At 35.5% G+C, this 13720-nt stretch overlaps 1 protein-coding gene and 1 pseudogene across 1 annotated transcript; both read right to left on the minus strand.

The window, feature by feature from the left end:
• LOC113748871 overlaps positions 1 to 13720 on the minus strand; it is a 136040-nt pseudogene extending 122320 nt beyond the window's left edge.
• LOC113748873 (mitochondrial uncoupling protein 3-like) lies at positions 340 to 3329 on the minus strand. The gene is made up of 2 exons (XM_027292455.1): positions 2895 to 3329; positions 340 to 1267 (listed from the first exon to the last, which is right to left on the minus strand). The coding sequence occupies exons 1-2, from the start codon at positions 3297 to 3299 to the stop codon at positions 725 to 727; spliced, it is 948 nt and encodes a 315-aa protein (XP_027148256.1). The 5' UTR covers positions 3300 to 3329; the 3' UTR covers positions 340 to 724.

The following is a 13720-nucleotide window of genomic DNA, read 5'->3' on the forward strand; positions in this document are numbered from 1 at the left end:
CATATGGAAAACATCGACAGTCCCCCCGCAAGAGCCTGCATTTCCGCGTGCAGAATCAAGGACGAACACAATTTATAAAAGGTATGCTACAGCCCCTGTCCATCAAGAATTGCTGTCAAATGCTAGTTGGCTAAAACTAAAAGGACTCCGAGAACTGGGAGGATAAGTGGCTGAGGGGCAAGTCGTAACTCTGTCCAGCATGAAGTAGATATGAAATGTTTGGACCAGTTACAGCTGACAGCGAGTAGTACTGGATGGATTGGAGGTAAACTTAATTTCGTTGCATTGACATGATCAAGAAGCCATCACGGTGAAATAAGTTGCGGAAACAGCGCGGCAGACCATAAGCAGGATAAATGATACATATTCGAGTGATTAACTTTTTACGACATCTAGTTACAGGACAATGTGCACTACTGATTGCAGTTAAATTCAAGTGTTAATTGTAGTACAACAGAGATGGTTGTTCTGTAGTTGCGTCCCAGGGGTGATGTTCTTGTCCCTGTGGCAACTACTTCCACAAGAATCAAGAATGGAATGAATGAGGCAGCTGAGTTGGTTTCTGACCTTTGCTCATGAAAACCGTTTAAAACAAAAAAATGAAGGTGATCAAAAGTTCAAAACTGCAGCATCCATGTACTAAGATCAGAAGACAAAATAGTGGCTGATGCTTTGGAATGTGCATCTATGAAGACTACTAAGTTAATTTGTTGACATGAGCTCGTTAGAATGAGGAAAGCCCTGCGATCTGGCGGAGTTTCTCATATGAAACCCAGAACACAAATTGCCAAGGACCAAGCCTTGCCCATGTGGGAAAGAATCCCTTCCACAGTGCGCCAAATCCTTCAATTTTAACAGTTCTGACGAGACAATCAAATGAATTCTGATATTTTGCCTTCCCATCGACACCAGTTGCCTCGTACATCATTCTTGTTTTAACTACATCTGCAGGACAGCTCAATGCTGTTGCTGAAAGACCAGACATAATGGCAGATAAAGTGTGCGCATAAATATTATCTTCAGCGATCTGGTTTTGTATAACAAAATGTTTTGCATGATCATAACAAGCTAATTCTCCCATGTTCACCAAGAAGGCTCTCTGCACATTTGGGAAGACGCCTTTCCAAAGTCCTCCAAATCCTTCCTGAGAAATAATCTTGTATAAAGCATCAAATGGCCCCAGGTACCTGGGCCTGAGACCTTGATTCACCATTCGTGTATCTGCTTGCATCCTCACTTTAATGAGGTCAGCCGGGCTGGCCACTATCTAAGTATTAATGAGTAAACATCTAATCAAAAAACCTTCTAAACCAGCAATAATAACAGGAGAGACTTGGCAAGGAAGACAAACTATTTTGGGTTTGATAGAAAGAACTTCAGAAAACTTATCCCATCACAAGAAGTCCCTTGGCATAAACTTGTGTGGGAAAAGGGGTTCATTCATTCATTCTTTGATTGTTATGCAAGAACAGACTATATACCAAGGATAAAATGAGGAAGTGGGGATGCTTAAGTGGTACGTTTGAATGTGTTGTGTGGTGGTGTGGAGGAATCGATGAGCCATATCATTTTTGAATGTCTTGTTTCCTCTTTTAGCTGTAGTGTGGCAGAAAATTCTAAAAATGGTTTCAGTTTTCAGGGGACCCCTGCCATGGTCAATGGAATTGTCCTGGGTTTGTGAGCATTGGATGTCTACATCTTTTATTGATAAATTTCGAAGGCTTGCTCTAGCTGCCTCTGTGTCCTTCGTCTGGAAACCTATAAATCTGGTGCTATTCCAAAGTGGAAATGTATCTGTTGTGGCTATGGTAGGTCAGAAAATTGAAACCATACAGTATATAGGAGCCTCATGGAGAAATGTGCCAAAGACAGCAGAATTGGTTGCTGATTGTTGAATGGGGCATTTCCCATAAGTGCTTTGATAGATTTTGATGAATTGCATAGAATTCTGGGTCGCGAATATTTGTAAAGATTCATTGATGTATAGATACCCTATGCTACGTTTTATATTTTTCGGTTCTGTATCAATAAAATTTTGTAGTTGTACTTTGGAAAAAAAAAAAGAAAAAACTCTATGCCTCATTACATGGTGCATTTTGAAGCGGTCGCCACTTGCCAAAACAAGAAATAACTCCAACAAAGAACAAAGCATTCCCCCTAGTTAATGAAATCATAATCTTGCTACGTGCATTACAAGCATACTACTTATAATCCTTCATTCTAGTGATACTGGAACATTTTTGTTAAAGATTACAAAATTAAGCAGCATTACTAGCACATGTAACCCAAATTTTCAACTAATCATACATGCACGTTCAGAATGAAAAAAAGAAAAAGAAAAAGCAGCATTAAAGGCTCATTCAACCCAAAAATGCCCAATCCGATCATACAAGAAGTTCAGAATAATGGAAACAATAAGCAATAGAAGCTTATCCAATCCAAAACTTTCGTTCAAGTTATACAAGCATGGCACAAACAACGGCCAAACAGCATTACAAGATTACTCAATCCAAAATTCTCTTTCCAGTCATATGGGCACATCCAAAGCAATGAATTCAAGCAGCATTGCAAGCTTATTAATCCAAATTCTTCAGTCATATGGGCACATTTGGAATAATTGCAAAAAAAAAACCCAGCTTCTAGCTTACATAATCCACATTTTTCACAGATACAGGCACATTGGAAAATAATTTTAACAAAAAGAGGAAAACTAAAAGTAGCGACTTTACAAGCTTAATCATCCATTTCTTCATTCTAGTCATGCAGCCATATTGGAAAACAATGAAATTAGCAGCATCGAAACCTCAACTAATCCAAGTATTCATTCTAAGTCTCTAATGGACATGCTTAAAGTTTTATCAAAATAAATTAGAAGAAAAACAAAGAGTAAATACCTGAGCTATTGCTCCAGAAATGCCACCAAGAATTGGTTTTGTCGATAGAGAAAGTGGATGGTCCGAAGGGCGAATTTGGGCCCTTAAATGCTCATAACCCACAATCCGGATAGGAGTATAAAATAGATGTCTTAAAATTGCCGGGGACAAGCCATTGTAGAGCCCGAAAAGGCCGTCGTTGCGGAGGATTTGGTAGGCGATTTTGAAGGTGTTTGTGGTGGCCCTGGTGGGTTTAGGGGTTAACGAGAGGGCTGACTGACGCTCGCCGTGGAGCTGGAGCCGGGTTTTAATCAGGTCGATCGGAAATGTCGAGGTTTCAGCCACCATTGCTGAGAGTGACGTCAGCAGAATCTTCTTTGAGTTGGAGTTGCTGGTGGTGGTTTCGCCGTCGCCTCGGGACTTCATTGAGTCAGCTCCAGCGTTGCCGTTGGCAGATTCGGAAGTGAGTGAAGGAAGCGTGCGGAAAAGTGTAACGACTTTTCAAAATTATATATACCTTTCTACATATAAAGCATGACGAGGCGGTTTGGAATTAAAATCTGGTGTCATTTTTTAAATTTACTGGTGATTGTGCGCGCATATATATATATATATATATATATATATATGAAAGTTACTATTTTAATTAGACTCTTGGCATAGCTAATTGGAGAAAATTATCGAGTTATGAGTTATATGAGTTTTACCTATTACTAAAATATGCAATGTTGAAGCATTACCTTCTACTAGTATAAATACCCGTGCTATGCACAATAGATTACAACATTTTTGAGAAAAATTACAATCTATAGAGGAATTTAAAAATAGTAAATGTTGTAATCACGGGCACATTAAAGTATATTTAAAAAAATGAAACTTTGTAACAATAATTCAATATATGATAAAAACATCTCCATTATTTATAAACTATCACTTTGATGAAGGTTGGATTCTGAAAAAAAATATAAATATATATCATAAATTGAGCGACATAAGGGTCCAATTAAATATAATTGAATATTTAATTTGATAAATAAATGAAATATTTACAAACATTTTGCCTTCGATTTGATAATCTTCTACGAAGGCGTGAACATTCCTCACACCAATCAACTCTGAGTACGAACGCCAGTATTAGGGGTTAAATTAATTCTGTTGATTTTTGTGGAGTTCCAACTATAAATGAGAATGCACGATTTTTGCATGAATTAATATGTTGGTCGAACAATGCACCTCCATTTTCTTGACAATTAAAAGCATACATAATTCAAAATTATCTTTTGTTTTAGACAGTTTTAAATAATATTGTATAAAAATATATACATATAAATAATGTATACCTTTGTTTTTAAATCTCTAAGATAAAAAGCATCACAACAATACATGAATCGTGCATGCCTGTCTTGAAGAGTGAGGTATAGGTTACCACTGAAATCTCTAACTTCTATGTTAACATTGTATCTGTTAAGAATAAATTGTGATGTATGATGTAAAAAATTATATTAAAATTCAAAATATATGAAAATAATTACCTGACAATAGTGTCGACTACGTCATTACAATGGATACACACCATTTTTACAAAATGAGATTGACATGGTTGTCCACAATTTTTGCATAACTCATGGAACATATTGTCTATGTTGATACTTTGAATGTAAGCAAGTATCCGAAAATATTTAATCTAAAACAATCCAAAGAATGTATAGATTACAATTATTAATTCGAAACTACATGTAGATACTTGTTCATTACTTAATTAATTGAAAGGAATTGTACCGTAGGTATAACTGCACATTCGGATATCAATATTCTCTTAGCATTTGATATCAATAATGCTTGGGATATTATAAAACTGCATGACCGCAACCACGTCACTAATTTCTGAGCACATTTATCATTCTCAAACCTGCAAATTTTTCAAATATATATTCGCAAGAGTATGAAATATTATTAATAATTTAATATTTTGATATTTGTAAAACTTACCAACTGTGTAGGTATTGAGCAAAATCCAAGTAGTAATTGACATACAATTTGCTTGTTCGAATAGTATAAAGTGACGGTCCTGCACAATGTGCTATATTTATTGATAAATTATAAAAATAAAATAAAATAAAGTGAAAATAATTTGGGAGTGTTTAGTTGGAGTTAACTTCTTGTTTGAGGAAAACGTGGGGTGTAATGTGACCATGATATTTTTTACGAAATAAATTAAATGTAAAATGCTATAAAAATAGAGTTGAAAGTGGGAATGATTGTGAAGGTTTGTTGCTAAAAATTCCTTCTCAAATTTATATAGATATAGATTATCAAAATTAACTTTTGAAAAAACAACTAATCTTGTTTTAACCATGCTCTTATCAAATCATATCATATATATACTTATGTATCAAAATAACTATATATTTTTTCCCTGTACTCTCAAGCTCCTATATATCCTCAAAGCTTATCTTCCAAATTTAAAGATTAAATTTTGAAAATCAATCCTAATCCTAATCCTTCAAGTTTACACATCAAAATTTGAGAACACAATTTACAAACCAAAATGTACTAGACAGCTGCGACTAGGAGAGGAGAGGAGATCTGGGTTGGGTTGGGTTGGGGGGGAGGGAGAAGGAAGAAGGGAAGGGAAATGAAAGAAGAAGAAGGAAGAAAGAGAGGGAGGGGGGGGAGAGAGAGAGAGAGAGAGAGAGAGAGAGAGAGAGAGAGAAGAAGAAAGGGCGTGGTGACAATGGGTGGTAATGGTGGATCATACTTTTTATTTTTAAAAAATTACTCCAACAATATTAAAAATTCGGTAAACACCCCAATAAATAACTACAACAACATTTTTTTTCATGTACATTATTACATAAAAGTAGTCCATACAAAACCAATGCACGCACTTATGAAAAATAAGTCTCAAAAGATCTAATCCATACGAAACCAATACACACACTATTGGGCTTGATAGTGTGCTAATGGCACTTTTTGATAATTATTTTTTATTTGATAGACATATTTATTGTGTTACTTATATGCAAGTCGAATTGTTAAATTTAATCGTGCCTTATCTATGTGAGTAATATTTTATTATTATAAAATGTCTATTGTGTCCCATATTCCAAAAATAATGTAAAATATTCATTTACAATACTTAAACTCGACCAAGCTTAATTGAACTTGTTTAAACTTGATTGAGTTAGACTCATTCGATTTGAGTTCGAGTAAGTTAAAATAACTATTGAATCGAGTTTGAGTACAAAGCTAAAGAATTCAGTGAGTTCAAACTCACATATTTTAGATCGAACCATACTAGTCAAGTTCGATTTGATTCATTTATATCTCTAACTAGAATTAGGCATTTCCATAGAGTGAGTTTAATCCAAACGATAATAAACCATTATATTTTTTATTGGATCTTTTAAATTCAAAAGAGTTAGTTCTTGCTCGTATCAGAGAATCATAAGTTTGGATAATATTTAGTACCATACTAGGAGGTGTGCACCGCGCATAAGCGCGGTGTGGATTTGAAAGATCGGCATGCCCAGTGTTGTTGAGTAAAGTAATAAGAAATTGGAAAGTAGAAAGTAAGAAATTTGGAAATTGTAATGAACAGCATATTTAACAGATAAGTAAAAAAACATTAATACCAATGAACGTAGATTTAGAAAACAGAATAAGTAGGTCTTCAGTGGTTAATGTTGAGATCATTGATGTTGAGGTTGTCAACGTTGTGAACTTCATCCATAGCGTAGTAAGTGATCATTTGATAAGCTGAGCGTTTGATCATTCTGAACTTTGATGTGGAGGGTTTGATGTAGCATGTAAGTATTTTTCCGTGGAGAATTGTTTGGAGATGCTGAGTTATATTTATATTCTGGTGAGAATAAAGTGTGAAAGGAATATAATAAGTTGTTGGGAAAAAGAGACCGAAACAAGTGATGCATAAAAGAAAATAGGTACTTACCTCCATTTGCAAATAGAATAGTTCAGCAGTTGAAAATTGAACTAGCTTTTCGGCTTCAGAGCCCATAGCAGTAAGACATAGAGTGCCAGTTGAATCCGTGATCCAAATGGAAATGCAAGCCCTGGAATTAATGAGGTGAAGTACATGCGATTGGAGGTATAGATTGAGTAAGATAAACAGGGTATATTATTTATAAGTACCTGGGTTGGAGATCAACTTTAACTTGGCAGTATTTGCAAGTTATTTTCCGTTCATCTACACAGCTGTTTGGGTGATAACAATTGGGACAAGCTATGTAGGTAAAATCTTGAGGTTTACAATCAAGCTCGACGACACCTCTAATCCATGCAGTCCTTGGTTTCTACATAGAATAATAAAAGCAATAGGAGGAGCAATAGGGAAATATTAACAAGGAAATATGAAAAAGAAGTTAAGATGTGAAATTGGTCAGTAGTATAAGAATTTTACGAAGTGAAGCAGAGCGGCTATGTCATGGATTTGATTGTAGTGAGGGGGAGGAAGAAGGATGTGCGGATTAGTATAACTGTGTTCATGGACCATCTGTGCTAGCTGAGGCGCGTTGTGATGATACCTAAAATAAGAAAGGAAAAGTTAAGGTGGAACAGAGTAATTGGAATGATGGAACATAGAGCGCCTAAAAAATTCTGACCAGTGATGCAGATCCGTTGCTTGTTGTACTATTGGAGATATCAAAATAGTGGTCGAATCTTGAGTTGAAAGACTAAGATCTGGGATATAAGGGAAAAAAAGGAAGAAAATATGAACAGCAAGATGAACGAAAAAGATTTTTTTGCTTATAAGTGTGATGGTGTTTTTTAAATAATAAATAGGAGGTATTTGGTTACAGTTCTGTGTTGTGACTTTCATTCTTATGCCAATGATGACTGGAAAATCGTTTTGAGCAGCTGCAATTGTAGGACCATTGGCTTGTTGGAAGTCATTCTTCAAAGTTAAAATGAATGGCCTCATGCTAGCAAAAACAGGAAGAATAAATATTTATGTGAATAGTTTGTTCGGATATATGATGTATGGAATAACTAAATGAATTAGCAGGTAAGGTTATTACTCTCGATCGGCAATGACATAGTCTCGAGCAATGGATGTTTCTCTGTCAGAAGTGATAGTTTTCACAGGTAAAGCATGTAGTATAATTCCCATGACATCTAAGGAAGTTTTAAAAAAAAAATCAGGATGCTAGTAATTTGTTGGCAGGTGGACAAGATATCGCATGGTGTGAGGACTAACTTACTTATAAGCTGATCAGTGTCAGCAATTACGGCTAATGTAGAGAAAGAATGTAGCTGAAAATGAAGAGGAAGAGAAGGCTGACCAGCCTCTTGAATTTCTTCAATTAAAGTATCTTCAGTAGCAATGAAATGAAATGGATATTGACTGATGGCAGTATCAGTAATTGGCGGAGAAACGAAAGCTCCAGAGATGTGGTATGTTTTAAACGGTACAAGCAGTTCAGTTGTTTGATCGAGAATACTTTGAGGAACATGCATTTCGACTGTCGTACCCTGTGATTAGCAAGTATTAAATTGTATTGAAGTTAGTTTGATGATTTGAAGGTAAAAGGAAGACTTGGATATATATTACCTCTGCGTCAGCAAGCACAAATGTTTGAAATTGTTGCTGAAGAATTGAGCTAGACTTCACATGTGTTGCTTCAATTGCCTGGACAGTAACTCCCCAGTGTTTCAAGGACGGATGAATAGCAGACAAAGGCATGGTAGAAGGGTTCATCTTACGGGTATTGTTTAGCAGGATGTACTTTGAAGAGAAGATTGAGCGTGCTGGGTATTTGCAGAGGAAACTAAATGTGATTTATTGGTAGTAGGTGATGAATATGTAGAAGAGAAATGGTAAATGATTTGTAGAGTGGTAGGAAATGTAAATATGAGTAATAAGTTGAGTGATGGGTTGAAAAGAGAACAAGTAAAGAGATTGGCAGGCATGAAGTTGCAAATCTAGCAATATAATGCATGCAGTAAAGGAATCTTTGTTAGGCCTGCGGCATTTTGTCTGCTAGTAGCTCTAGACTTTTTGATTTAAATCAAGAATTCCTTTTTTAATGCTTATAAGGTGAACGAATAATTTGGTGTAAAGTAAGATGGCTGTGGCTGGTACTGGAAAATTATACGAAAAGGAACAATAAGTATGGGCGCACAACTCTATATCTAAAGTGGAGAATTTGTAATATTTGTTATAGTGGATTGGTAAATACTGTAATTTAAATTATTAGTATATAAAAAGTATGAATGTTAATATTAAGGAGTGCAACTGTAAAGATTTTTTTATCTTAGTTTTTGTTATTTTTAAATTATACTTATATGATTTTAATGTGGCACCTATTAAAGGAAATAAAACACTTCAATTGATTATATTTTAATGTTATTGGCAATTATAATTAAAAAAATTTTATTAAAAATTATTTACGTATCCTTGGACTCAATCTTCTATTATTATACATACCAATCATTATTATTATATAAAACGTATGAATGTTGGTATTAGGCAGTGCAAGTGCAAGTAGTTTTGATTTTGTTTTTTGTTTTTTGGAAATTACCTTCATGTTTATATGTAATAGAGTGATGAATATACTATAATTTTGGCTAAACATAATATTGTCAATATTTGATATGTTAAAGTTTAAGTTATAAATGAAAAAGTATTTGGTTTATGATTTCAAATTGAATTCTAAGGGATATGTGAACTATATTGGAATGTTTTTTTGATTTGATAAAATTTTTAAAAGTAAATATTGCAAATAAAATGCACAGTGAAGGAATATTGTAGGGAGAAAAGAATAGCTTGGTTGCTGAGTGTTGGGTCATGCGTGATGTTCAGTTCATGTAGGTCACTGCATTGTCAGAAATCTGATAAAATTTTGCAGCAAGGGAATATATTCCTGGGCAGAGTAAATTGTTGGATATGTATTGCAGTAAAAATGAGACAGACCAGTCTTTTTTGTCGAGAAGCAGGTTAATAATAAACTGATTATATATTTAATGAAGGATTACATATGCAAGTGGATATCCGTCCACCATAAAAGTACAGCAGAAAGATATTGTACCAAGGGAAAATCTTCTCAATTCCATCACTACTAAAGATTAAAACAGCAAAGCTTGTCTGTGATTCTGGAATGAAGACAAGCGTATCATTATGCTGCAGATGATGGTCCAGAACAAACTTTCTCCAATTTTGTTTGAGTCGGTTGCGCTTTATTCCAACTTGAGTGATGTTGTTGCCAGTTTTTAGAACTATAGTTGGAGTTCTGTTACCATTTAAAAAGTGATCGACAAACCGAGGGAGTTTCTACAAATAAGAGAATGTAAGTTAGTTAATGAAGAAGGGTAAATTATTCTGCCGGAGGAAAGGTGTTTAGAAACGGTGGATAGAAAAGAAGATTACCAAGGAATTTGGATATGCTGAGTCAAATGTCTGATAAAAGCAGATTGAATTGGATAGATCTTGAGAGAAATCCAGGCTTAGTGATGAGGAAACAATTTGCTGATGAAGTGATAAAAAGGTAGGATCTGACAAGACGAAAGAATAATATTGTAAAATATAGTAAGTGGTATATACAGACTGCTAAATTAGAAAGGGAAATATAACTTGTGAACCTATACTGCTTTGCTGATGCAAAAGATTCGGTAGGGAAACTGTCCAACGGAGATAGACTTGCTTTTTCAGTTCACAGAAATGAATGATATCAAAAATTAGATCTCCAGCATGGCGAAGCAATAGCATATCATGCTCTTTGGTCATGTTGTGGTGACAATATTCTATCCATCCTTCTTCAAAGCTGCTATTTCTAACTGAGATAGTCCATCGTTGCAATCCATGTCTGAAGGTGATTGTAGTGTCATCGTGTTGGCTCAGCAATATTTGAAATTCAACAGGCAAAGGCTGTATGTTGCATAAAAAGGAAGGTCATGTTTGAACGCAAGTTGAAGAATAAACCATAAGAAATCTATAACATTGGAGACAAATATTATTACCTGTCCTTTGTTTTTGCATCTAATAAAAAAGCAATATGTTTGTGGAGCATTGTTCGTGCTGTGAGAGGAATTCATAGAAACGGTAGATGTTTGTGCCATGAAGGTGTTAAGACGAATGGATGAGAGCAGTTGGTCAGTGTAGTTGGATAAGTGTGAGCTATGAAAGCATAAAGAAAGAGATTTGTAGTAAATTGTAAGCAAAGGCATGCACATAGTAAGAAGGAATGGAAGAGGAAACAGACTTATATATATATACTATCAAGTGATTCCTGTTTATAGCAGCAGAACAAATATAATTGGTTGCGTGTTGGGCCAGTAGTTTAGTAGATGACAATGCTGATGTTCAGAGAAGTACATATTATAATTGATACTATATTTGTTATATCCACTGAATAATTAATGCAGAAGGAGATAACTCTTCAGTAAAATTGTGACTAAAGTGTTCTGGTGTAACTGAAGGGTAATGAGCATCGGATTGAAATGTAAAGGTGGAATAGCTGGAAAAAAGTAAATGACAGTAAAATGTCCTGTTAGAACAGCAATGGAACAAGACATAAAAGTTATTTTCATTTTAGCTGCAAGTTCCAACAAAGGGAATCAAGCACTGGCAGCATAGTTCCCCTAGGAGAATAAACCATCAAACAAAATAAAGTTCAAAGGAAGGGGATCAGGCATGGGTAGCGTGGTTTCTGAGGCAGAATAAGGCGGTGAACAAAAAGCAATTGATAGCAATATACAGTACAGCTACCTATTCGGAGTTATTAACACAAAAGGAAATAACACCAGTCTACATGAGCCTGGACTTCTTCTTAGAGCCTTCACTGACAGAACGGGAAGTATTATTGGCTTGATCAGCTAAGAGTTCCAATTTTTGAGTTAAACATTGTCTAGCCTTGGAAGCTGGTTTGGTTTCTTGAATAGCTGTGGCTCCTGTAAGAAAATCAAATTTGTTAACAAAGGCGAAATAGTAATATATGTCTATATACGCTACATCTAATAATGATAGATGAATATATAGTCAATTGTATAATAGAATTAGAAGAACAAAGGAGTTTTTGAACAGATGTTTATGAGGCATTATTATTTGACCTGAGAAGGAAATGGAGGTTTTATTAATGTCATAGATACAATTAAATGTTACTGCTAAACAGTTAATACCTGAAGTGACGATGTCAGTGGTGTCAGATTGCAGCTCGATTAACAAAGTAGGATTTTTGGATTCAGCATTTTTAGATTCAGCAGGGGAATCAACAGCATCACTATTGAGAAGTTCAGAATAGTAGATAACTGTATAGCGTTGTTTTGCATCAGACATTTGAGCCTGCACTGGTTTTATATGTATGAGAAACCACTTGGACTCCAACTCCTTATGGACAGCCTCCAGAGGGAGCTCAATGTTCTATAAAAGGAAAATATGGACGGGAAAAATAGGTGAGTGGATAAGCATTATATTCACAATGCAGAAGTCTGCTACAATAACAATTAAATGGAAGGGATAATAATTTGACAGTTATTTTTTGCAAGGAAAACAGGCCTGCTTAAAATGGTCCATTATTTCAAGAGCAGTGAACTTTAGCAGCTTTTCAGCTTGTTCTCCAAAAACAGAAGCTGTGATGGCACCAGTATCATCACATAAATCCATATCAAAGCGACACCTATAGATGTATGTAAATTTGAGTGAGACATATGTGTTAAAGAATAGTTCTAAATACAGCTTTCCCCATAAACATCGAGGAAAGCTTAGGCATAAACTCACAGGATTTCTTTTTGAGATTTTACTTTTAAAAAAACTCAAATTCTGCAGCAGCAGAATACCACAAATTTTCGCTATTGCCAGTTTTCTCAAGGAGTGCTGAAGATAGAAAAGGAAAAAAAGAATGCATTCAAAAAACAACATGGATGGAGGATTCCTTAAATTCCACAAGAATAATCACAATTTCATTTCTTTTCAGCCCTAACACTGAGCTCATGATATGAACTACATAGCAAGTTCATCGATGATCAAATCAAGCTTGACCAGTGGCTAGTTAACTAACTAATCGCACGGAGCTAGGATGAGATTTAGCATTGATCAACTTGTCTAGCTCAACTCATGATATCAAAACCTTAACAAACCTTGTCCTTTTTCATGGACGCATCTTGCCAACTTAATTTAGTACAACTTTTTCCTTTGTAAATCATTATTTAACCCAAAAAAAAAAATTCAATGCCTACTTGTCACTTTCCGGGCCTCTTCTAGATGGAGCTTCATTCACATATGGATAATATCAAATTATCAACAGACTAGTAACTAGTAAACAAAGACACCCTTAATTTAACTCAATTACAACTCTAGTATCGAAGTAGTACCAAAGGTAAAGCACAAAATACAAGTAGCAATTACTGACCAGGATATAGAGCAAGGAAGAGATTAAAATGGTGCGATATCGACCGAGAAATGAGTCGGCCACAAAAGCACCCAAGAGCGGCAACATCTGCGCCGTGCCGGACCAAGCATTCACGTTCTCCGCCGCCGTAGCTGTGGACTGGCCGAGTGGCCCCGTCAAGTAACTGATCAAATTCACGCTTATTCCATAATAAACAAACCTCTCTGCCATCTCCACACCTGCAATAAAGACAACAAATGAAATTTGTTTGATTGATTTTTATTTTGCTTCAAATTTTACCAGCTCTGAATTTGAAAGTATAACGATGGTTTTGGCTTCCTACATATGATGAAAGATGCCGATTTCCAACGACCGGATTTGGACCGCTTGACAGGGCGGCCTTTATAGTCGACGTTTCCATCCACGACGTCGTCCAGTAACGGAGTTTCAATGGCGTCGGAAATGTTGGCCTCCGTGGCGGGAGATCCAGCCATGTTCCCAGCA

Source organism: Coffea eugenioides, chromosome 10 (genome assembly GCF_003713205.1).
Source record: "Coffea eugenioides isolate CCC68of chromosome 10, Ceug_1.0, whole genome shotgun sequence".
In the NCBI taxonomy this organism is placed as follows: Eukaryota; Viridiplantae; Streptophyta; class Magnoliopsida; order Gentianales; family Rubiaceae; genus Coffea; species Coffea eugenioides.

Bases quoted from the DNA above. Each gene is read 5' to 3' on its own strand.
- LOC113748873 (XM_027292455.1), bottom strand. From the start codon at position 3,299: ATGAAGTCCCGAGGCGACGGCGAAACCACCACCAGCAACTCCAACTCA. The intron at 1,268-2,894 runs GTATTTACTCTT...ATTAATACTTAG, and splicing joins TTTCTGGAGCAATAGCTCAG to ATAGTGGCCAGCCCGGCTGA.